This window comes from Populus trichocarpa, chromosome 19 (genome assembly GCF_000002775.5).
Source record: "Populus trichocarpa isolate Nisqually-1 chromosome 19, P.trichocarpa_v4.1, whole genome shotgun sequence".
In the NCBI taxonomy this organism is placed as follows: domain Eukaryota; kingdom Viridiplantae; phylum Streptophyta; class Magnoliopsida; order Malpighiales; family Salicaceae; genus Populus; species Populus trichocarpa.
In genome coordinates this window covers 15,323,918-15,349,105 of record NC_037303.2, presented here as the reverse complement: position 1 = coordinate 15,349,105, position 25,188 = coordinate 15,323,918, and the positions used below count along the sequence as shown (strand labels likewise).

At 34.2% G+C, this 25,188-nt stretch overlaps 3 protein-coding genes across 9 annotated transcripts; 2 read left to right on the top strand and 1 right to left on the bottom strand.

Moving 5' to 3' along the window:
* The first annotated feature begins 1,179 nt into the window (after window positions 1-1,179).
* On the top strand, window positions 1,180-5,614 carry LOC7498116 (protein NETWORKED 4B). 3 transcript variants are annotated; one of them, XM_002325600.4, is made up of 4 exons: window positions 1,180-1,413; window positions 2,672-2,749; window positions 2,924-3,032; window positions 3,499-5,614. In XM_002325600.4, the coding sequence occupies exons 2-4, from the start codon at window positions 2,735-2,737 to the stop codon at window positions 5,214-5,216; spliced, it is 1,842 nt and encodes a 613-aa protein (XP_002325636.4). In that variant the 5' UTR covers window positions 1,180-1,413; window positions 2,672-2,734; the 3' UTR covers window positions 5,217-5,614. The 3 variants fall into 3 exon arrangements, with proteins under 3 accessions (XP_002325636.4, XP_024447229.2, XP_024447230.2); XM_024591461.2 differs by having other exon boundaries at window positions 2,669-2,749; XM_024591462.2 differs by lacking the exon at window positions 1,180-1,413 and having other exon boundaries at window positions 2,718-2,749; window positions 3,461-5,614.
* Window positions 5,615-6,446: 832 nt separating this feature from the next.
* Window positions 6,447-15,062, bottom strand: LOC7494659 (ATP-dependent RNA helicase DBP2). Of its 5 annotated transcripts, XM_052449450.1 has the most exons (15): window positions 14,719-15,057; window positions 14,453-14,545; window positions 14,189-14,353; window positions 13,988-14,083; window positions 13,583-13,657; window positions 13,067-13,228; window positions 12,628-12,708; window positions 9,352-9,450; window positions 8,851-8,946; window positions 8,598-8,729; window positions 8,038-8,112; window positions 7,568-7,657; window positions 7,392-7,466; window positions 6,934-7,163; window positions 6,447-6,814 (listed from the first exon to the last, which is right to left on the bottom strand). In XM_052449450.1, exons 1-14 carry the CDS (start codon window positions 14,980-14,982, stop codon window positions 6,993-6,995), a joined length of 1,674 nt encoding a protein of 557 aa, XP_052305410.1. In that variant the 5' UTR covers window positions 14,983-15,057; the 3' UTR covers window positions 6,447-6,814; window positions 6,934-6,992. The 5 variants fall into 5 exon arrangements, with proteins under 5 accessions (XP_052305410.1, XP_052305412.1, XP_052305413.1 ...); XM_052449452.1 differs by lacking the exons at window positions 6,447-6,814; window positions 6,934-7,163 and having other exon boundaries at window positions 7,407-7,466; window positions 7,568-7,678; window positions 14,719-15,062; XM_052449453.1 differs by lacking the exons at window positions 6,447-6,814; window positions 6,934-7,163 and having other exon boundaries at window positions 7,428-7,466; window positions 7,568-7,866; window positions 14,719-15,062.
* LOC112325301 (uncharacterized) lies at window positions 9,856-11,111 on the top strand. The gene is made up of 3 exons (XM_024591463.2): window positions 9,856-10,022; window positions 10,262-10,334; window positions 10,783-11,111. Exons 1-3 carry the CDS (start codon window positions 10,019-10,021, stop codon window positions 11,006-11,008), a joined length of 303 nt encoding a protein of 100 aa, XP_024447231.1. The 5' UTR covers window positions 9,856-10,018; the 3' UTR covers window positions 11,009-11,111.
* Window positions 15,063-25,188: the final 10,126 nt, after the last annotated feature.

Sequence of the window (25,188 nt, the reverse complement as noted above, 5' to 3'; positions counted from 1 at the left end):
ACTAAACAAGAAAAATTTAGTAACCCAAATTATTATCTTATACTTTCATGGAACTATATCAAAATGGCTCGCTAATTACTGTGAAAAGGAACTTTTTTTTATTCTTATTAACGAAATTGGAGAGATTATATATATTAAGCTAGCCATTTAGTAGATGAAAACCCAGCATAATTAAGAAGTGAAAAAAAGTAATACAACAATGGAAATGAAAAATGAAGTAGCAAGATTGAGAATTGTAGCTGAACCTGTTGTTGAAAGAGTGGATTCAAGTTGTTGCTTTGTGCAAATGGGTTTGATTAATAACCTCCATTAAACTGTCAAGCGGTGCTTCTAATATCTCGGTTCCATTAAAGATTACATATATCTTCAGCAACCAGCAATCCAAGGCCTCATACTACCCAGAATACTATTTCTTTGACTAGATAATTTACGAAGACAGGGATAAAACTCCGACGACTAAGCATTCTCACCAACCCAAACATCATCCAAAATGTTTAGGTTATACTTTCTTCTTATGAATTCTTCCTATCGTTCTTGGTTCCTGAACCCCATTTTTCAAAACCATTTGAATAGAAGGGCTTTTTTTTTCTTTTTTTTTGCAGTAATTAACCCTATTCCTACGTCGGATCCCCTCTGTCGTTCTCTCTAACAAACATGATCTAAGCTACCGTATGCACTTTTTGCTTGTCAAAATGACCACACCAAAAAAAATCCACGCTTCATAGATAAAGTTTGCCACGTCCTTCGGCATCCAAAATAAGGACATGTTCTTGTTTGCTTAATCGATTCTTTTAGCAATATCTTCCCATCCAACTACACGTCTTACTTAGAAATAGTTAGATGGCAGTCAAGGAGAAATTAAACAACAATTCTTATTTCAGGGAAACAACTAGATTTGGTACAAGATTCTGAGGGTTTTTCTATCTATTAAAAAAAGAAAAGAAAAAACAGAGATCGGTGTATAAAATAAATTTGTTTAGAATAATTTGAGATTTTCAAGTACATATGCACGATTATTTCAAATTTAATTGATTATGAAAAATCAAATCATTAATTAAAAATTAAATCCCATGTGCTGCAATTGCTTAAGTGCATTGACTTGTATGGAGATTCAAGTGAGAAACCAGATTTTAAAAAAGGTAGCCATTATATCCCATTTTTCCTCCATTGTTATGTAATATAACTCTTCACATCTCTCTCTCTCTCTCTCTCTCTCTCTCTGTTGTAGTTGTGGGGTTGTGGTTCTTGTGAGTGGGCAAATAATTTCATCAGATTTGTCTCTATTACTTCCTCCTTTCTTTCTTTTGAAACTGATCATCCATCACCACTAGTCTACTACTGCATATGCCCCTAATTATCATCCCTCGAGATTTCCAATAACAGCAAACAAGAAAGCCTCTTTCTTTCTCTTCTGTATGCTCTACCTTGTTCCAGTCTCTCTTTCTTTTGCTGCTTTGGTTTACTTCTCTTTTCTATGGATTCAGTCTTCTTTTATCCTTTTCAATTTGTATGAGCTGATCATTTATATCATGATATGTTGTGGTTGATGTGCTAACTAGATTGCTTGATTTGATCTCTACTTGAAGATTATTAGTTTCTGCCATTAAAAACCAGTGACCCTTTTGAATTTTGCAGCTTCTTTTTTTCACCTCATTACTGAAACAAATGCAATTGTAAAAATTCAATCTTTTCTCTCTGTTTTTGGTGGAATATTCTAAAGATTCAATCTTTCCATTTCCACTAAAATAAACAACCCTTTAAAATACCGAAGAAATCAACAAAACTTATCAATTTTCTTAGTTAGTTCATAAAATTTATTTTTCTAACCGAAATAGAAACAAAGGAAAAAACCCTTTTGGATTTTGGTATTCGCAATTCTCTGCGTCTAATACTACATGTTGATCTTTTTGTTTGTATTTGGTGTTTTTGGCGTCAAATAAGGGAATATTTTAATTAATGTTACAGAGTATAGTGATTTTCAGACAAAGGAGCTGTACTTCTTGTCGGTATGATTTTTTTTCAAAACATTATCTTTTCAATTTCCTTTTTCTTTAAAAATCATTTTGGATTAACACCATTTATCCACCCACTTATTATTGAAGTCGGCTCAATCATCCGTGTTTGAAATTATTATTTTTTTTTAATATTTTAAAATTTTTTATTTAAAATAATTTCTTTATATTTTTAAATTATTTTAATACATTGATGTTAAAAATAATTTTTTTAAAATAATTCTTTTTTATTTTAATATATATTTTTTAAAAACATTTTAAAGTTGTCATCATTATTATTGCAATTTCAAATATATTATTGACACAAGAAGGGATTTCAATAAACATAGATGTGGTAGTATATATTTGTCATATATATATATATATATATATATATATATATATATATATATATATATATAAAAGTTAGATAATTTTTGTTTATGTGGTTAAATTGTTTTTTTAAATTATATAAGAGATATTAAATTGATATTTTTTTAAAGTGTTTTTTAATTGTTTGAATAAAAAAATTTAATTAAAAAGCATTTGTAGAAATATTAACAAGTGGCGGCACTTTGTGTTTTAAAACTACGTTGTTTTGTTTTGGGGGGATTGGTTGTTGAGATATTTGTTCACCATGAAGACTACATGTAATAGCTATCTTTATAACTGTGCAGCAGGTTTGTTGATAATACCACATCAGTTTATTTTGGACCGCCGCATCATTCCCTTCAACGTCCGAAATGGCTTCTCCGATGGTAAGAACAGATTTTCTTATTCCAATAGTTTTAGCAAACAATTGAATTCCTATGTTCGACCTCGGTGATGGGCTCTAGTTTTGCAGTCTCATCTGTTCCGCTGAATGTTCTCGTCAGTCTAAGAAATTTAGTGTGAGTTGGTTTTGTAACTGGTGCTCTTTTTATGAATTTCAGGTCCCGTCTAAGAATTTCAAGGGATTGCAAACAAGAAAATCACATTCCTGGTGGTGGGATAGTCATATCAGTCCGAAAAATTCCAAGTGGCATACTGAGAATCTTGAGGGTGAGCTACTGATTTCTCGCTGTCCCTTTTCATTCAAGGACTTGTTGGTAGAACAGAAATGTGCATGAATCAAATGTGAAATAGGAACAGATTATCAAATAAGGGTGTCTTGCCGCGTCTTTGGAATCGCAAATTTAAGTAAAATGCTCCTCGGAGACAAGATAAATGTGTTAAAAGGACATGCATGGTCAATACTGTTGTCTGGTGCCTATATTTGGGGTCTGCCTCTATTTTACCACTCCAAAAGAATAGTGGTTAGAGTATTCTCTAGTTAAAGATAGCCATTTGCTCTTGAAGAATTTTTATTTTTTATTTTGTTTCCGACATGGGAATACCCTGAGTGATTGCCATGGTCAATCCGGAACCCCCCAGAGTTTTTGTAACAGGAGTTGTTTTCTCTGAACTTTGTATTTTGCATCACAAAACAGTGAGTTCCTGTGATCATGAAAACGATCCTTGACTGCAGAGATGGACCAGAGCGTTAAGCGGATGCTGAAGCTAATTGAAGAGGATGGAGACTCATTTGCTAAAAAGGCTGAGATGTATTATCAGAAGAGACCAGAATTGATTTCTCATGTAGAGGAGTTCTACCGCATGTACCGATCTCTGGCAGAACGTTATGATCACGTGACAGAAGAATTAAGGAAGAGCATTCCATCAGATCTCCAGTCCCAGGGCTCTGGAATTTCTGACGTTATCTTTGAACCACCTTCTCCTGCTCGTGAACTAAAACCAAGCCGTCTTAAACCTGGCCCTCGAGCTGCTGGTTTTGATTTCTTCTTGGGCTCTGGTGGCAGTGGCGATCGTCACCATAAAGAAGTAGACGAATTATCCACGTTGACGGATTCAGAATCAGAATCTGATGATTCTTCAGTAAACAATTACTCAGGTCTATCTGGGAATAGTGGTGACCAAGGACTGTCCCGGAGAATAATTGATTTAGAAATTGAGCTTCGTGAAACAAAAGAAAAGCTACGGATGCAGCAAGATGAGAGTGTTGATGGCTCATTTAGGGGCGTCAGAAATGAAGATTCTGAGGATGTTCTTGCAGAAATTACAGGGTGTGAGCGAGATCTGACAATTGCAAATGAGGAGTTACGGCTGTCAGAAGAAGAGGTTACTCGATTGAATACTGAGCTTCAAAAATGTAGGTCATCTGAAGTCTCTGATGGTTTGCAGTCTGAGTTCGCATCGCCAGCTGAGAGCAAGGTCACAACCAGGGAGGTTGAGCTGGAATTTGAGGTAAATCAAGCTTCTCATCTTCAACAAAGGATTGGTGGGTCGGAAGCTGAAACTTTGGACTCCAATGTTAAGATTCAAGCACTAATGGAAGAACTCAGGATTGCTAAAGAGAGGCTTCATGTTTCAGAGAAAGAAATAACTACTTTGAAAAAACAACTTGAGGGTGGTGGACCATCTGAAAAAATCAATAATTTGCAAGATCAACTTGCGTTGGCTCACAAGGAGATAAATACGTTGAAAAACAAGCTCAACGCAGAAAAAAGGGAGGTCTCCAAGCTGCAAGAAAGAACTGCCAGGCTGAAAACTAATCTGTCAGACCGGGATAGTGAGGTGAGAGATCTTAAACTAGCAGTGTCTGATGCTGAGCTGAAGATTTTTCCAGAAAAGGCACAGATCAAGGCTGAAATATCTAGATTGATAGAGGAGGGGACATGCTTGGAGGAGCGGCTGAAAGAACAGGAATCACGTTGCCGTTCTTTAGAGGATGGTATTAGGATGTTCCAGGCTGAGAAGGCAGAAATGCAGGAAACACTTGAACGTGAAATTCAGAAGTTAAAGGAAGACACTGCTGAGCGAGACAGTCGCATAAAATCTGAGAGAGATGAGCTTAATGAGAAAGCTATTACACTTAAAGCAGAGGTAACTTCTAGAGACAACCCGGTCAATCAAATGGATAAGCATCTGCAACAATTACGCATGGAGCATGTGAAGCTACTTGCCGGGGCAGAAGAGGCACGTAAACTAATGGACGAGTTAAGATCAAAAGCTAAGGATTTGGAGGGAGAAGTTGAGAGGCAAAGAATTTTAATCCTGGAAGGAGCAGAAGAGAAACGGGAGGCAATAAGGCAACTGTGTCTCACTCTTGAACATTACAGGAACGGTTATCATACTCTACGACAGGCTTTTGCGGGGCACAAGGGAGTTCCAGTTTTGGCAACATAAAGTTAGGTTGTGGCTGCAACTCAACTGCAAATCTGATAGTGCTGCAGTGCGAGTGCGAGCCCAGTCAGGTACTCAGTAGTGCAATAATGTATTTTCTTTTTTCTGCCATGCCTCATGTTTGAGCTGAGTGATGCCCGGGTTTACCATTGTTGGTTAGTAGTCCTGTGGCATTTCTGCGGTCTGTATAGCAAACATCACAAGAAGAACTTATGTATTGGGGGTTCTTGAGGCCATAAAAATAATTCCTCGAACATAAAACTAGATGAGGATTCTTGCAGTCAGACTCTTACCGAACCTATTCCTGACAGCAATGTTTCTTTGCCGGTGTTTAAATGGGTTTGTCTTAATTTACCTGTACTTCGAATAGAAGAAATGAAAGCTTTTCTTTTTCTGCAAAATTTCTACCCAATCTTTAATATTTATTATATTTCTTTGTATTGTTTTCGTCAACGTCACTAGTAGGTATCACTGTATTACCTCTTCTTATCCTGGTTGACACGGTATTAGAGATTTTCTAGTATTAACGAAAGGTGGAAGGAGGCATCAACTTCTACAATACTCATTCCCTTCTTCAAATTCGACAACGCTGTCCCCGATTAGACTCATCAAAGGAATAGCAAAGAAAAAGAAATCATACAGCAAAAAGCCACTAGAAAGCTCTTCTACTAGGTAGACACAGTAAAGAGAAAGAAATGTTGGCAGCCATGAGTGGTGGAGTGTTAGGCTTTTCACTTTCCGAGCAGAATGGGAAGCACCAAGCAATTACCAACAGTGTGCGGTGTGATTGAGCAGTGAAAAGGCTAGACTCGCTTGAAAACTTTATGACTTCTTTTAAGCCTGCCTTTTCAGATCACAACCACAAAGCTAAACACACTCTCATTTCATGCCCACAAGCTATTGTTTTGGCTTTTCAAACCTTGTTTTTATTCCATGTGATGCAATGAAAAAGATTATTTTATTTGTCGGCAAGGCTTTTAGTCATGTAAAGGAGTCTTTATGATATTTTATTTCAGTCCTTGTGGTTTCTAAAAAGAATTATTTTAGACCACCCCATGTTTTATTTTAATTTACAAATTAATTCTTCTTTTAAATTTTCTGGTCCTTGTACTTTATAAAAATTACAATCTCGCCCTCCAATGAGAACCCTTTCTACAATTACATCCTTGCATGATTACCCATTAAGTATTCATTACATAGCTTATATATACATAATACTTGTAGTGTAATGAATCATTACAATTACAATCCTTCGTTGCATTATAATCTTAAAAATTACATAACCAAATATAAAAATATAATATATCAGAACATGCAATCGCATTTGCATCCGTTCAATATAAACATTGAATCAGATTGATTAGGGGTAATTAAGTAACCATTGAAACATCACATCACAATTCAATAGAGCATTCTGAATACATACAATATGCACAATCTATATGCAATGCTACTTGCTGTTTTAGGATCACTCTACCTGTCCTCTACAGCTGCTTGCGTCAAGGCACAATGAGATTTGGCCTTAATGATATTTGGAGAGGGAACAGGCCACGCGCAACTCCACGTCTCTCACTTCCAAGCCTAAATCAGGAAGTGCACACCTACACATTCATCTTTTTTCATCAGCACAAGTTGGGCAATGGTGCACAAAACATGCACTCATGCAGGCAAACCCTAGCGCATACACACCAAGATGATGAAGTGACAAGACCTCACTAACCTTGAATCTTGAGCATGGATCATCAATGCTCCTTAAAAAGGCACTGAATAGATCCTCAACTAATCATCCCAGGCACTGTCAGCTGCACCCTCACTTGTGATGACTGAAGGGGCTATCATGAACCTATACTTATCCTCAATGTTTATACATGTGGATCCCATCACCTTGGACAGAGCATTCCTAGCTTCCTTTTGTGAAGCAGCTGCTTCTCTTTCCTTCCTTCTTGCAGCCTAAAGGTCAAACAGTACTAAGTTCAGTAGAAATATAAGAAATATTAAAGATTTCAAAGTGAAGAGTCCTTCAAGCTAGAATTACTGCTTCATAGCAATCTCACTGCACTGCCAGGTTCGCACAGAGAAAGTTGTGGAGCAGAAAATGTGGGGTGAAAAAAGTACAACTAATCCACATATATCATGTTAAAAGAAATTATTAATGCATACTAGAAAGAAAATTAATACCTTGCCAGTTGCAAAAGCAACTGTGTTCCCCGATTCGACATCTGCTATTGCTTTCTTTATTTGTGCCACAAGGAACTACAGTAAGAAGGCACAGCAGTCAAGAATTGAAGAGCTGGCAAATACACGAATATAAGGGAGCATTAGCAATAAGTAGACAGATAAGGTGAAGGCGGTACCAGATCTCGATCAGTGTAAAATGAAGTAGCTTGGCCAGTTGACCCTGCACGGCCTGTCCTTCCAATACGATGCACATAATCTTCCATTGTCTATAATTGAGGCAGCCATAACTGAAGATTCAGGTTTGCTACTTCAGAAGGAAATTAATAGCAACTGAAAATGGCCAGGCTAATTTGATGCTAAGAACATGCAGCACAAAGACTTCATGACCATAAGCTGGGATAGAGGCCATGATGTACCTCAAGGCATGGTTCTGGTTAGCCTCAACACAAGCTGAGATTTACATTGCAGGATGATTCTATAATCAAGATCACTACCGATGATATTGTGAACTGCTAGAATTGCTGGCAATCCACAAACCAAGTAGAATGTCCATTTTTTTTGCAACAGAATAATGAATGAAATACTTCCAAGCTGTCATTGCAGTCATCTAACATTATATGACCAAAAAAATTTCCACTGAAAATACCTTTGGGAGATCCAGATTAATCACATGAGCAACTCCAGTTACATCCAATCCACGAGATGCAACATCAGTGGCAACCTGCACATGGAGATCACTATAAGCAACATAGACAATGTCAAATTTGTAAAAGATGAAATTAAAGGAAGAAAACAGAAGATGGAAGTAAACAAGTATAACATAAATCTACCGTACACAAGGAAAGAACTTTTTCTTTCTTCTTCTAGGGAAAAATGGTAAATTATATTTAAAGGTACCAGAGGGTGGTAAATCGCAGAGAGTAAACTATGATAAATATGCATGCATATGTCACAGTGTAAGCACAACAAATAGAGGGGGATGGGGAGAGGGGGGGGGGGGGGGAGGGAGAGAGAGTGACAAAAGGAAGAGGGAATATGAATCAGAGCATTAAATTCAATTCATTGGATAACTACAAGAAAGAACATAAGACAACTTGAATAAATCACATTTTAGGAACGTCTCAAACTGTGTTATCTAAAACAAGTAATAATATTGATCATGAACATTAAGCACTCAAGATGCTTAAGTGATATAAATCAGAATACCAAAATATTTGTAGATCCACTCCTAAAATCATGCAAAGCAGCTTCTCTTTCACTCTGACTGCGGCCTCCATGAAGAGCAACTGCCTGTAAACCTTGTGCTACCAAAGCTTCAGCAACTTCATTGCACCTTGTCTACATTCAAACCATATTCAAGTATTACAACTTTACATAAGAAACTTACAAGAATGAAGCATAAATAAGAACCGAAAAAACATGGCTTAAAGTACATGAAAACATATAGTATGAGGCATACCTTCCTCTCCACAAACACAATAGTCAATGGAAAGGATTGGTTGGATTTCTCAGCCTGAGATGCGTCCTCCACAAGCAGAGCTAGAAGGCAATCAATCTACACCACATTAAATGCTTTTACAACACTATACCAATTTGATCAATCAAAGGACCACACAAACTTGAAACAAGAGATGTTAACTTAAAAAAAAAGTTATTAAGAATATAATCATCCAAGTTATATATTTGATAGTAAAATTATATGATCACATGGCATGGATATGCTCCAAAATTTCCTTAGTTACAAGTCTGTGAGCAACAGTATCTTTCATCTTTATGATCAAATTTAACACTGTTCTCTCTGTTTTGACTAATAATTTGCTTCAGTTAAACCATTGTGGTAATCAGAAAACCAAAGGTTCCTCTATATACTTGGTCCACGTAAAACAATAAATACAAAGCCAATCTTCAACTCTGTAGGTGAAACAAAATATTTTGTACTGATGCGCCAAGAGTAGCATACCTTCTCACTTGCAGAAACCTTTGTCAGAATTTGAGACACATTTGCAGTAGGGCTACTCACTTTTCCTACCTTGACTTGAACAGGGCTAATTAAGTACTCCTGAAATTGAATGAAACAATGTAATCTTTACATGAACTTCTTTGTGGCAGGATAAATTAACTGAAATAATCTTACATCCTCAACCTTATACTGACAAGTAGGAAAATATGTCAAGATTTGCAACTCAATAATAGTAGTTAGGGGTGTTCAAAAAAACCGATAAAAAATTAACCGAAAAAACCGAACCGAGAAAAAAAACCGATTAGAATATTTAGAAAAAATTCCGGTTCGATTCGGTTCGGTTTTCGGTTTTGTAATGCAGAAACCGGTTAACCCAGACCGAACCGAACCGGTTCAAAAAAAAGGTCCCTAACCACCACTGGTATAAAGAGAAACTTTCCCCCTCTTGCCTAACCCTAACAAACTAACAGAGCACCCGCCGTCCCACCCCCTCTCCCTCTCCCTCTCCCTCTCCCTCTCCCTCTCCGCTAACCCTAACCAGAGCACCCGCCCCAGTACTAGAGGCTCTCCCTCTCGCCTCTCCAAAATATTTTAGCCTATCAGACAAGTTCTTGAGAGAACTCAGACAAGTTCTTTCGTTCAGTACGAGTACATAACAGAAGCATCAATGGGTAGGCATCAATTTCCTCTCCTCTCCTTTTGTTTTTGGGTGATGAGTTTTTGTTGATGAGGTGATTAGTCGTGTTTTATTTCAGTTTTCAAGGATTTTTTATGTGGGGTCTGTGTGTTTCTTATTTACCTTGTCATTGGTCATGGTTCTTCTTCAAGAAACCAACTTCTGGTTTTATTGGCTGGTTTTGTTCTCATAGTTTTTTTGCCTTTTCCTCTTCAAATTTTTTAATTTCTACAGAGGTCAACATGAGCTTTTCAAATGACATGGATGATGAATATGAGAAACTCTTTAGGAGATTGAATCCACCCAGGTATGTATTATGCAGATTCGTCATCTTCTTTTTTTAATTTTCTAAGTGAAAGTGACCTTAAATTTTTCCTATCATGGTGTTAGTTAAAATAACTTTGGTGTGTACACATTCTAATTTTCTTGATTATCCCGATGTGCTCTGTATATAATTCCTTTTGGTGTCTTGCAGGGTTTGTTATTGATGCAGAACCTTACTGTTAACTTGTCTAGCCCTGATTTTGAGCCGTATGTAAGTGTTAATGTTTTGTAAGTATGTTCATAGCAGCTCTTACCAGCATGCATGTATATTGCCACTTATTTTGGCTTATTGAATTGCAACCATAACCTGAGTATTATGGCAAAGCTGAGGTTTCATTCAATGCTAAAGTTTCAACATGTTAGATTTTGAAGTGAAAACAGATTTACATCCATTTTGTTCAGTTCTTTTTCTCCCTTTTTTTTTATATCAGGGTTGTGATTGATAATGAAGCTTGCAAGAATGCTACTGTCATAAGGGTAAGAGTTTTGGTGTCCTTTTTTGGTGGGTGTGTGCTCTTTAGTCTTGACCATCATTCTTGTTGTTTTTTGGGTACTAAATATTTCATTGTGTTACAGGTTCATAGTGCTAGCAAACATGGAACACTTCTCTGTGGGATTTTAATTCATGTCCAGATTTTAATTCATATTAAAAGTTAGCCAATTCATATTAAAAGTCAGCCATGTATAGAAGAGAAACAGAGTTGTGTTGTTGTTGCCGAAAAACTACGCAGGATGTAAATTTTTAAAAGCTGAACATCAGTTTGCTTTGAATTTTAAAGCTTAATTTAATGTAAGGCTAAGCCAATTTATAAAAAAAACCAAAAAAAAAACTCATGATGGGATTGGGTTTCCCGGTTTTTTCCTTAAAAAACCGGATTTAACCGGACCGGACCGGTTCGGTTTGAACCAGTTTCCGGTCCGGTTCGGTTAATTTTTTACAAGCAGATAATAATCCGGTTCGGTTGGTTTTTTTAGTCTAAACCGAACCGTGAACACCCCTAATAGTAGTACTTGCAAGCAAAACCAACCAGATCTAGGGGGGGATATAGTTGTGTTCTTTTCAAAAATGTACTAGTAAAAGCAAATACCAGGTTTGAATGCTGGATTTTGGAAAGCCATCATCGCACTCATCCAGGTAACAGAATGATTAGAAAACCAGACATGTAGACCACTTAGGTAAAGCAACCATGAGACACCATGCCAAATATGACGGTAAATATTAGGAAAATAGGATTCGAAGAGCAAAAAGACCATATTGACCTAGATATCGAGTAATTGATTTGAGGAATAAGGCTACGCTCCTGAAGGCCGATGAAAGTATCTTAACTGTCTGAATCCATTAGGTTCTTCGATTTGTTCAGAAAAGAAACGAAAGACAAGAAAACATCTTTGATTACGATTAAAAGGAACAATCTCAAATAGACCAAGATCCAATTTCGGGTCATTTCTTGGTGAACATAATCTGCCATAATCTCTTCGATCCCTTCATTTATATGCCAGAATAAAGAGAGATTGGGTAGGAAAGTGGAAGAGACTTTTTTGTATATGATAATCAAAGGGAGCAGCAAAGCTGCAGTAATTCTTTGGGAAAGCCCGATTCTCTGTCTTCGAGCTTTCATTCCTCAATCCACTCTTTCGTTCCTTCATAGACCCCCCCACCAATAGATAGAAACAAATAGGAATAACCAAACCACGTCTACAAAATGCCAGTAACATGCAGCTGCTTCAAAGCCAACGTGAAGCAACAATTCACAAGAATGCGATTTAAATATGTACTTTAAAGTGTGATTTTCATGCAACAATTCAAATTTTGGGATAATATTTTGAATATTGTACTGCAACATTTGTTGATATGGAAATAATAAACCATTATCTGAAGATGCCCAAGTTTGAAGTTTCCAAAATAATATTTCCAGGGACTTGCAAATATATAAAACAGGAAGGAGGATTAATGTATTTCTTAATACCAAAGCAAATAATCCAGAAGAGAAGGATTCATAAATTAATCAAACTCATATGAAAGAACCTTGGATAATCAAAATATAAATTTGAAAGAAAAGGCTATTGATTTGCAGGCACTGAAATTAAAAAAAGGAAAAAGGAACAATAGATGTTCTCCTCCATGGGCCAGGATTCCATTCAAATGATAGCAGTTAAAGAAAACAAAGCATGGATCCATCAATATCCTCTAAATTGTTCCCAGTTTCCTCTTCTTGCAAGAATCATATCATGCTTTTTAAAGGTAGACACAAACGGAAAGGAGCAGGAGATCTAACCTGTGCTAGTGTTTCAATTTCCACAGGCATAGTTGCACTGAACAGCAAAGTTTGATGCTTCTCTGGAAGGTTGTGCATAACCTGAAAGAATATGGAAGCGGTTAATACATCTTGTTGAAGATTACTGCAATTCTTGCAAGTGCATAAACATTAGTCATATCAAGCACTATTCAATCTGCAGTTGAAGAATCCACTTAAATGACAATGATGCAGTGAAAGAATAAAATACATCAAGCAAAATGAACTAAGAAATCCGACCGCTCCTATGCATTTGCATCATGTGCTCTATGAAAGGTAAACTCAGATATCTCCCTTCAATGCTTCGTACTGATCAATGAGTTTGTTATGATTCTGGAAACCTTGACGTTTCTTACTTGTTTAGCTATCAAGCAAAATGAACTAAGAAATCCAACCACTCCTATGCGTTTGCATCATGTACCTCTCTAATCTGTGGTTCAAAGCCCATGTCAAGCATTCTATCAGCTTCATCCAGAACGATAAATGAAATTCTGGAAAGGGAAGTGTTTCCTTGTTGTAAATGATCAATTAATCTTCCAGGAGTAGCAACAATTACATCCACTCCCGCTCGTAGCTCTGATCCCTGTCACAGGATGCAACATCAAAAACAAAACAAACAAATATTAGTAAACTTAATGAAAATCATATATCACCATAATAATACAAGAAAGCAGGGCAGAAAGAGACATTCTACCTTACTGGCAAAGAAAATAAAATGGTGTATAGGAGTCCAGACATGCATTGCTAAGAATTCAATTCTCACAAAGATACAGAATTTCAGTTACATTCCAAAGACATGACAATTTTGTTTTTATTCTACCTAACCACATACAGACAATTCCAAGTGCAACGTCACATATATAAGAATCCATACTTTGTTTTCTTCTAGAAACTACAATCAAACATTGGAAAGCCAAATAATCACAGCATTACTTACCTGGTCAGCAGACTTTGTTCCACCCACCACGATGGCAGTTCTGAAGGACTCAAGAGATCTACTAAAACGTTTAACCTGAAAGATATGACAAAGTAACTCAAGGTTGGTGCTTGACAAGTATGTCAATGATCCAAAGCCCCAAAACAAATAAATTAAGTGGTCCAATAAAACATGCCAGGAAAAGTAGAATAGCTATATGGACAGGAACCTCAGGAAAATAAGTTCCATCAATACAAATAAAGTCAATAATAGTCCCAACTCAAGAAAAAATAACCAAATGTTTTCAAAGACAGTTCCACACATTGATGATACTCCACAACATATATAAACAAAACATGACCAGAATGACAGATGTAATCCATGAGTATATCTTTGCTCTCTACATCTAAGGACCAGGTATCACACCTCTTTTTCAATTTGCTGAGCAAGTTCTCTGGTAGGAGCCAACACCATCGCCAATGGTCCATCACCACGCTGAACAGGAGGTTGAGCCAAGCAATGCTGCCAGATCAACACAAAAAAATAAAAATCCCAATCAAAAACAGAAAAATAAATACAATACCATAGAACATATCTTCTTATAAAACGACTTCTAACATCGATCACCTGTATCATAGGAATGGTAAATGCTGCAGTTTTTCCACTACCAGTTTCAGCACAACCCAACAAATCCCTTCCACTAAGCGCAACTGTCATTGCCTGAGCCTGAATCAAAGTCGGTCGCGTATACTCATGATGCGCAATATCCTTCATGATACTTTGATGCAAACACTGACAAATATTCACCAGAAAAACAAATAAAACATTACTAAATATAGCAATTTCAAAAAAAAATTACTAAATTTCTTTTTAAAAAAAAAGTGAATTTACCATATCTTCAAATGATTCAATAGGCGCAGGTGCAGGAGGTGAACCCGAAGCAACACTGACATTTATTTTGAGCTGAGAACGAATTTCTTCAATCTGCATTTATTATAAAAAATTTAATCACAGCTACAAATAATTTTAATTAATAAATTCAATTTTTTTTCTTTTTTTGTGAGAACAGATTACTGATAAATAAAGCAATTTAGTACAATAATCACTTAAAATACAAAAATCGGAAAAAGATTGGAAAACTTGAAAAGGAAGTGAACCTGATCTGGAGTGAAGCGAAGGACGCGGTCGGAGGGCGTCCACTGAGGAAAAACAGGTTGAGGAACTGAGATGGTTCGCGCGACGGAGGCGGAGGTCCGTAAGGAGAGAGAGTTGAATGTGGAGAAAGAAGAAGGGGCGGAGGAGGTGGAATTTGAAGAGGAATGGGAGAGATTAGTGTCTGTTAAAGGCGGTGACTGAGTTCTGCGAGTAGTAACGGTAGTGGTTGAGCTTGAGTTTCTCAGGTGAGGAGGGATATACGACATCGTTTTTTAGGAGTGAAGGGAGAGTGTATCAGCGAAGTAGAAGCCAGAAGGGTAGAAGTAAGAGAGAGAAATGGCTTTGAAGGTTTTTTTTTTTTTTCGTTTTTTACCGTTCTAACACTGTTTGGTAAAAGCAATAGGAAAATTAAAAAAAAAAAATATATATATATATATATATATATGGTTACTGTAAAGTAATTAGAAGCATAGTTATTCTTTAAGTATACATAATGAGAAAAACACCGATAAAAATATTCTTTATAGTTATATTTCTTTATTTTTTTAAAGTGAATTTGAAAAATATTAATAATTATTATTTAAACATCATAAAATTACTCAAAAAATAATATAAATTAAATTATTATATAAAAAATAGAAAAATAACTGCATTTTTAATTATTGCTTTGGTATGCAACAATTACTAGATATAATAGTTATTTTGTCAGAAGTCATATATATACAAAAATCAACTTAAAATTTAATAAAAAATTAATAATCAAGAGATAAGATTGATAATTCAAATGATAAAAAAAAAAAGGGATAAATTGATGTGACAATAGAGAAAGAAAGATAAGAGAAAGAAGGAATGGATAATTGAAGACACATCATAACTTTGTTTTTTAAGATATTTTGTACCATTAAAAATATCTCAATTAAATAATTTTAATTATATCTTAAAAGATTATTAAATTAACCCCTGAACAAAATTCATAAACTCCTTTAACCTTAAATTAACCTTAGATAAAACCCCTAACCAATTACATCCTCGTTTGATAATTTTTCAATGTATGGTTAGAATTATCAAGTCGAGATTTTTCTAACGGTAAATAATTTTAACCATACCTTAGAAGATCATTAAATTAACCCCTGAACAAAATCCATAAACTGCTTTAACCTTAAATTAACATTAGATAAAACCCCTAACCAATTACATCCTTGTTTGATAGTTTTTCAATGTATGATTAGAATTATCAAGTCGAGATTTTTCTAATGGTATCGAATATATTAAAAACAAAATCCTAACAAGTCCTCATTAACCTATTCTTTCTTTTACTTTTTTTTCTTCTCTTATTTCTCTCTCTTGCCACGTTAGCTTATCTCATCTCTCTTTCTTGACTATTGAATTTTAAATCTTATCTCTTGGTTATTAACTCTTCATGAAATTATGGGTTAACTTTTATACATAGTAATTAATTTGCATGAGACATGCGTTTTGACTTCTGACTAAAAAACCACTATACAAATCAATATTCACAAACACAATTATGTTAAAATTGTGTGATTTTCTAAATATTTTTTTAACTTGTGTTATTTTTCTAAAACTTTTACTAAACTGTGTTGTTTTTCACAAAAAGTCATTTTTTTGTATGACGTAAGTTATTTATTTAGTCCTTGTTTTCTTACTAAAGTAATTAATTAGTCCCTTTGATTTAAACTTCTCAATATAACATCCTCTTGTTTTTAAATATGCTTATAACTTAATTAACTTAAATTTTTGTTAACAAAGTGTTCAGCTATAATCATTTTTTTCTTTTCAAAATATGCTATGATTATAAATACAGAATAAAAAAAAGATGGGGATAGTAAAACAAAAAATATGTTTAATTAAAAAAAATAGAGACATAAAATAAATAGTTTTTAAAAATAGTTTTAAAATAAATTTATGTATTTCAAAAATATATATTTGATTAAAAATATTCAATTCCTTGCATTTCAACTCTAATTTTTCTCTAATTCCTTCATCACATCATATAAATTTTATGCCAACTTATATCTGGGTATTTGTAATTCACTCTACGCCACAACTCTTGCTTTTACTGCATTAAAAACATCTGCAGATTATCTTCCAAAACCACAACCCAAACACCACTTTGTCTATAAAAACAGCTTCTATCCTCCCTTATCAGTTGCAGAAGAAGACAATCTTATATATATACTTTGCTTTAATAAATTGTTGTGATTTATTCCTCGACACCAATTAAGTATTGATCCCATCATTTCATAACTCCTGTAACCTCCCCGTTTCTGCCTTCAAAACCCTGACGAAAACAGCCTCCTGGGAGGGCAACAGTACTAGACATCCATTAACTACACACAAAAACGCCACTGTCAGCCACCAAGGTCCCATCATCCACCCAAAGCCTAAGCCACATACTCTCCATTTCATTTCTTTTTCATTTTAAAAGGCCAAGCTCACGCACCATCTAATTTTCTTGAACACTGGAGACCCCCTTCTTCCAGCAACCAAAGCTCCCTCATTTGGTCTCCCTCTTTTTTTTTTCTGTCCCTAAAAAACCCACACGAACACAAGCTCTTCTTTTCTGGTGATAGCCCCTCCAAAAAATAAAATAACTGACAGCCTTCTATGTCATTTCCCAGCAGCATCCCCCAACTGTCACCTCCTAACTCCAGTCATTTTCTCCTTCAAATCCATGATAGTAACAGCAGCTCTTCAACCCGAGAACCCACACGGAGACCACCACATCACTTTCTCCATCACGTGAAGCACCACTGATACCAGCAACGACAGCACCAACCGACCTCAATCAGCAAGGGCTGCACATCACTTCTCAGCCCTGCGCGCCCACTGCCTGACTCCAGTAGCTTCCAATATTGCCATCATCTTCAACTGCAAGCTCATCAGCCAACCATCCACCATTGCCTCTCCTTGACAAAACCAAAGCAGACCAACTGTTTCCTCTGTATCTTCCACCGTCAGAGAAGCAGCCACTCCAGCAAACTCTCTTCACATGACAGCATCGTGAGCCTCCATCCGATTGTCCAAGGTTTCTTCTCCATCCAGCAACAGCGATTTTTCTCCACAGATCATCATAGCCACTTAGCAATTGGAAGAACCTCCAGCAGCAGCAGCAGCAGCAGCGAACCTCTCTGAACCAGCACCTTGAGCAGCAACCTTCAAGATCAGCAGCAGTGCAGCTTCTTCCAGTAGCAGAGGTCTAGCAATAACAGCTACTGTCTTCCTCCATAGCACCGTGACCCAACTGTAACATCCAGCGGCAACAGAGAGCAGCAGAATCTTCAGCAACCGCGGTAGATGACACCAACTCCAGCAGCAGCCGTGAACAACAACAAATCAGTGTAGCAGAGTTCTTAGGGTTCCCATTTTTATTTTTTTTCATTTGAAGGTCCATTTCTTAAAATCATACAACATGTCTTCTTTTGATTTTTTTTATGATTTGTTGTTTTTTTGGATGCATGGTTTCTGGGCATAAGTCATAACAAACTCTTTACATCAATGTTTTGGTCTTCCTAAATAAAAGAGATAGAGGGAACTTGTTTTTTTCGTTAGTGGACTAGGCCTTCAAGTACTTTTAGTCTCTAAAAAGACTCGGGTTGCTTGTGTTAAGCCTGGCCCATTTTTTATCACAAAAAAGGCCCATATATTTTTCTTAGGATTGGTGTTGGTTTTGGGCCATGTTAAGGCGCCCAGCCCGCTTGGCTGGGCTAAGCATATAAACGGCCTTAAGACCATGTTTGGCTTGAATAAAACTCTGTCAAAGAAGAAATGCATTTTTTTGGGTTTTTAAGGTTTGCCAAAGAAAGCATTATTTTTTTTATTTTTTTTTAATTAATGTGGGTGTTTGAGTTAACTTGCACGCACCTCTACTACTCTAACGAGCCCTAAAATTAACAACCATGTAAGCCTCAAGTGGTTCTAAGAGAACTCGAATTCGTGATCATTAGAGAGCAAATTCAAGGTCTGACCAATTGAACTACCTCTCAGGGTTAAGCATTATTCTTATTATGTCAAAGAAGAAATGCATTGGGTTTTTGAGGTTTGCCAAATAAAGCCTTATTATTATTATTATTATTATTATTATTATTATTATTTAAGGATCATTTTGCATTTGTTTTTTTAGAAATTTTTTTCTACCCTCACATATTTAATATCTAGAATTGTGACCTATAAACGAGGTGTTTTTTCGGTATTAAACGAATTGGTTCTTTTTCATAAAAACAACAAAAAATAAAATCTTTCTTTCAAAAATACAATTTTTATTTTAATTTGCAATATGATCAAGTCTCTCAAAAATAAATTATATTTGCGTATTTTAGCATATAAAAATATCACAAAAATAGTTTTATTTTTTTTTATTATTTTTACATGTATTTTTGGATTTAGTAACCAGTATATTAAAGTCATAAGAACTTGGCCTACATTTTAAGAATACCAAAAATCTTATGTTATTTGTTGAAATATCAAGGATTACGAACTTGTACGTAAGACGTATTCCCGATATTAAAAGAAAAAATACAAAAATATATTTGGACTCTATAATGACTAGGCTTTAACTGGATAAGATAAGATAAGAATATCCTTACAAAGAATGAGTTTTCTTAACCTTAAATAGACCAGCGGCTAGAAAACACGACAATACCTTGGTTTATATCAGACAAATAAACAATACAGTTTACCTTAGGTAAGGTGTACTAGGGGTGATATGTCCTCCTTATACACAACTAGTCCTCTTATCCAGACTCTAAGATCAATTAAGGTTCTTGGTTACCAAAATATTAGGTGGAAACTCCATCCCTTTTTTATTGATAAGAAATAAGAATTCCATGTTCTTTCCCCATCACTAGAGAGATCTCGAGCCAGGAGGACGATCACTACAAAGCCACACACGTGCGACATCAATATTGGATTTCTTTTTTATTAGGTTGTTCCACTTTTATGACATGGGTTGCGAATTAACCCAGTTGATTCAAGGTTTTTTTTCTTAATTAACTTTTTTCTCTAATTTCATCTTTTAATATTGGGTTAATTGAGAATTAAGCTTCATAAAGTGTTTTGATTTGTTTTTTATTAGGTTATCCTTACCTCATGACCCAGGAATAGTGTTTAACAAGTTGCTCAGGTTGTTTTTGTGTCCTTTTTTAAATTCAATTTTTTTCCTAATTTCACCATTTAACATTAGATCAATTCAGAATTGAGTTTCATAATTTATTTTGATTTGCTTTCTATGGGGTAATCCAAGACCCATGATTAGGGTTGCGAGTTTCGCAGATTAATCCAAGTTAAATTAGGTCATTTTTTTATTTATTTTTCTATGATGTAATTTAGGTCTCATGACCCAGATCACTGGTCCTTCAACATTGAATTTATTTTTTTATTGGATTGTCTCAATCTTATAACCTGGATTGCAGGTTTGGTAAGGAAACCCGGCTGACTCAGTTTTTTTTCTTAATTTTTGCCCAATTTCAACATTTAATATTGGGTTGATTGAGAATTGATATTCATGATTTGTTTTGGTTTTCTTTATTAGGTTATCACTGCCTCATAACCTTGAAATACTGCTTCGAAAGTTAACTCAAGTCATTTTTTGTGTCATTTAAATTTTTTTTTCTTCAAATTTCATCGTTAAACATTGGGTTGGTTGAGAATTCAATTTTATAATTTGTTTTGACTTATTTTTTATGAGGTTATTTAAGTCTCATGACCAGGGTTATGAGTTTGAAAAGTTAACCCAAATTAAATTGAGTTGTTTTTTTTTGTTTTTTTTTCGATGACGTAATCTCGGACTCATGACCCGTGTCACGGGCCTTCAACATAAGACTTGAAAGTTACATATTAAAGATTGAGTAGTAAGTTTTTTTTTTATTATTATAATGATCATTTATTCATGCAAAAGTTTAGGTTGTTTTGAAACCATCAATAAATTCAACAAAGCCTTTTTGAACTTTTAAAAAGTCATGGTCTTTTCCTACAACCCTAACTTTCATGCATGCCTTCATAGAAAATAAAAGGTAGAGATTAATAGAGTTTTTTTTTTTCGATTCATCACTAAAGTTGAATACCCTATTCAAAAATTGTTTCTGAACAAATCCTTTGAAAAAACCCAAAACAAAATGTATATCCATTCGACAATCACATATATTTTTTTAAACACTCCTTCACATTATTCTAAGATATTGATGATGTCTTAAAATTCAATATACACAAGAATGATGTTATTTGGTGTTTGTATAGGGGTTAATCAATTGTTTATGTCAATATTTACATCTCCTTAGTACAAGAAGCATAAAATCAATGGTAGATGTCCTAGTACCTGTAAAATAGTCTCTATAAGCGGGATTTAAAGACTCTCCAATGATAAAATCAACAACTTTAAATGGAAATGGTAATAAGTAAAAGAAAGAGCTTTAAATTCCAAAAACAAGTGTGTTTGTTCTTATTTTTGTATGACTAATGCTTTAAGGGTTGAGATATATAACTTTGAAGAGTTAGAAAAAGTGAACATTTTACCTAGCCGATTAAGGAAGTATTTATACTCCATAAACCTTGTTGTTTTGGTGGAAATATAGTAGGATATTGGAAGACCTTTCATACACTTACATGTGTAGGGAGATGATTATTTATAACATGAATAGATCATGTCAATAATCTTAAGATAGGGCCATATGGTCCTAACACGGGTCTCTAAGATCAATTGGGTCTGGTGCATAGCCAAACCTGGAGGAGATGTATTTAGCAATTTGTCAAACTCATAGTGTCCTTGGTTCAGCCCACGGCTGAACCTAAACATATTAGATTTGACGACTTGCCAGACTCATGATGCATTAGGCTCATCTCATGGCTTAGCCCAAGTATCCTGAGTTTGATATTTTGGCAAACTCATGGTTCATTGAGCTTTGCTCATGGCCGAATCCAAATATGCCAAATCAATGTTTGATTAGGTTATCACCCTATTATGGGTTTGAACTCTTTTAAAATATAAAAATATTCAAGTAAAAAATATTGACTCATAAAATGTTAAAAGAATAAAAGAGTAAATTTTGTTTGATAGTGGCTCCTTTTTCGCTTATTCAATTTTTATATAATATTACTCCTTTGAGATGTTTAAAAATATATCAAAAACCATGTAAAATTCCATATAAATCGAGGAATTATAAACTACTATAAAAATTCTTTTAAGTAGAGACTTTTATATATAGACATACACACATACGATACAAAACTTTTAAGTACAGACTTTAAAGCTCCAGTAAGCTTACAAATATTTCATTTGTCCAAAGTCTAAAGATTGAAAATTTTAAAAGTTCAAGATAAGAGATTGATAACATACGTTATAGACATAGTAATCAAGTAAGAACTTGTAAGAATATCGAACATATATATGTCGTAATCAACTTGAGTACCTTGAGTCATTCTTTTACTATTTGAATAACATGGAACACGTACCCAAGTCCATGAGAAGGTCTAAAGTAGTAAGAGTTAGTGTTTATTTTGTAACGTGTCTATGATGTTTTTTTAAAATGTTTTTTAATTAAAAAATATATTTGTTTATATTTTTTATTTTGATAACAACACATTTAAAATAATTTAAAAAACATTATTCTATTTTTTTCAAATAAAAAAAATTAAAAAGTAAAATCTAATAATATCAAACCAAAAGTAATAAAATAATCCAATAAGTACAAGGATAAAAACTTTGTGAAGTGGAGTCTTTTTATTTTTTTCTTTGTCATTTTTTTGATAATAAGTGCTAGTCTTTTCTGAAATGAAGCAAGTAGAATCCATTATTAAGCAATCGGATAAGGGTAGATTATTGCACACTTAATGAGGTGATTATTGACTAATAAATACTCATGCCGGAAGAAGGAGTTTTAAATTCAAAGAATAAGAGTGTTTGTTTTTGTATGACTAATGCTCCAAGTATTAAGATATATATAAGTTTGGAGAGTCGAAAAAGGTGAACATTTTACCTGGACAGTTTATGGGTATTTATACTCCATGAATCTTGTTGTTTTGGTGGACTAAAGGGACCAAAGATTCATTTTCACTTGATGACATTAATGAGAAACAAATATTCCTTACAAATAATTAATGAGCATTAATGAAATGAAAAATAGTAGGCCATAGATCTCTCAAACTAATTCGGTCTGATGTATGGCCAAACCTAGAGAAGATGTATTTAGTAATTTGTCAAACTCACAGTGTTCTTGGCTCTGCCCACAGCTGAACCCAAGCATATTGGGTCTAATGACTTGTCAGACCCATGGTTTCTTTAAATCATCTCATGGTTGAGCCCAAGTATATGGGGTCTGAGATTTTATGAGACCAATGGTTCTTTGGGCTCTGCTCACGGTTGAACCCAAATATATCAGATACACATATGATTAGCTTATAAAAATATGTTAGATCCATCTTTGATTAGCTTCTCACCGTATTATGGGTTTGGACTCTTTCAAAATATAAAAATATTTGAGTAAAGAAAATACTAACTTATAAGATATTAAAAGAGCAAAAGAGTAAATATTCTTTAATAGTGGCTCATTCTTCGCTTATTTTTTTTTTATATAATATTATGCTTTTGAGATGTTTAAAGATGTATCAAAAACCATGTTAAATTCCATATAAATCCAGGAATTAAAAACTACTATAAAAATTATAGGCTTTGAAAAATTCTTTAGATGTTCAAAGTTCCAGTAAGCTTTTTGCAAACTTGAGCTGGAAGCATCGGCAAATATTTCACTTGTCCACGGTCTGAAAACTAAGAATTTTAATAGTTTAAGATAAGAGATTGATAACATACATCTTAGATATGGTAATCAAGCAAGAACTTGTAAGAATATAAAACATGTATATGTCGTAATCAACTTGAGTACCTTGGGTCATTCTTTTACTATTTGAACAACACGGAACACGCACCCAAGTCCATGGGGAGGTCTAAAGTAGTCAGAGTTGGTGTTTGTTTTGTAACGTGTGTATGTTGTTTTTAAAAATATTTTTTATTTAAAATATATTTGTTTAGATTTTTTATGTTTGATATCATACTTAAAAAAAATATTATTCTACTATATTTTAAAAACAATAAAAAAAAGTTTTAAAAATAAAAGTTAATACTGTCAAATCAAAAGTAATAAAATAATCCAACAAGTACAAGGGAAAAAACTTCGTGAAGTGGAGTCTTTCATTTTATTTTATTTTTTGATAATAAGTGCTTGTCATTTCTGAAATGATGCAAGTGGAATCCAATATTATTAAGCTATCGGATAAGGGTAAATTATTGCAGACAAGGTGTTTGGGAGTGTGGTTGTGGTTGCTTTTTAAAGTGTTTTTCACTTGAAAATGCATCAAAATAATATTTTTTTAAAATTATTTTTGATATCAGCGTATTAAAATAATCTGAAAACATAAAAAAATTATTAATTTAAAGCAAAAAAATAAAAAAAAATTAATTTTTTTCAAAACTACTTTTAAAACAGACCTTAATAGACCTTAATAAAGTGATTATTGAAAGTCACCCATACTAAGAGTGTGTTTGGTATTGCGGTAGCTGTTGTGGTTGTGGTTTGAAAAAAGTTGTTTTATAAAAAGTACTTTTAGTTGAGGTTGACTTGAAAAAATAGGTGTTTGGTTAAAACTGTGTTTGAAATTGAGGTTAAAGAAAAAGTAGTTTAATGTGTTTGGTTAAGAATGCTTTTGAAATTGAGGTTATAAAATAATTTTTAAAAATATATATTAATAGTGATGGTTTTTAATTTAAATGTTGTAGATTTAACTATTGCTATTACTTCATGAAATAAATAATATTTTATATAAAATATTTTTTATTATTCCATTAAACCATCTACAATTCCATTACGTACAAAATTCATCCGACAAAAACTACAGTTTTCATAATTTTTTGAGCGTGTAATAAAATTAGATAAAATATTATCATGAATAAAATTGATTTGATATTACAGTGCGAGTGAATTTAATTCACTCTACACTAGTTTTTCAGGAAAAAAAAATTGTTTACATGACAATGCGAGTAAATTTAATTCACTCTAAACTAGTTTTTTTAAAAAAAATACAAAAATTAAACACACTGGAAAAAAAAAAAAAACTGTTCGCGCGAACAGTGCAAATGAATTGCACAGTAAACGCTGAAATTCAAAAAGCAGCTAGGAGCTGCTTCGCCAAATTCGCGTGCAAAACGTGAATTATCATGAGCCCCACCAAAATTAAATTGTGTTTTTTATATAACCAAACATAATGTTTACTGTGATTGTTTTAAATATAGAAGCAACCACGCAAACAAACAGTATCTGAATGTCTATTTCATTTGAAGGACGAGAGAAGCAATTAATTTCCAGTAAGTAGCAATCAATCCTCTTCGAGAATGAGAAACAATGCCGGCTACAGTTTCTGTGATTTTGAGGTTGGATCGTGACTATGTCTTTCATCATGATATTATT

Bases quoted from the DNA above. Each gene is read 5' to 3' on its own strand.
- LOC7494659 (XM_052449450.1), bottom strand. From the start codon at position 14,982: ATGTCGTATATCCCTCCTCACCTGAGAAACTCAAGCTCAACCACTACC. The intron at 14,354-14,452 runs GTAAATTCACTT...AATATTTGTCAG, and splicing joins TTGAATCATTTGAAGATATG to TGTTTGCATCAAAGTATCAT. The intron at 14,084-14,188 runs GTGATCGATGTT...TTGATCTGGCAG, and splicing joins TTACCATTCCTATGATACAG to CATTGCTTGGCTCAACCTCC.
- LOC7498116 (XM_002325600.4), top strand. The intron at 3,033-3,498 runs GTGAGCTACTGA...CCTTGACTGCAG, and splicing joins GCATACTGAGAATCTTGAGG to AGATGGACCAGAGCGTTAAG.
- LOC112325301 (XM_024591463.2), top strand. The intron at 10,335-10,782 runs GTATGTATTATG...TTTTTATATCAG, and splicing joins AGGAGATTGAATCCACCCAG to GGTTGTGATTGATAATGAAG.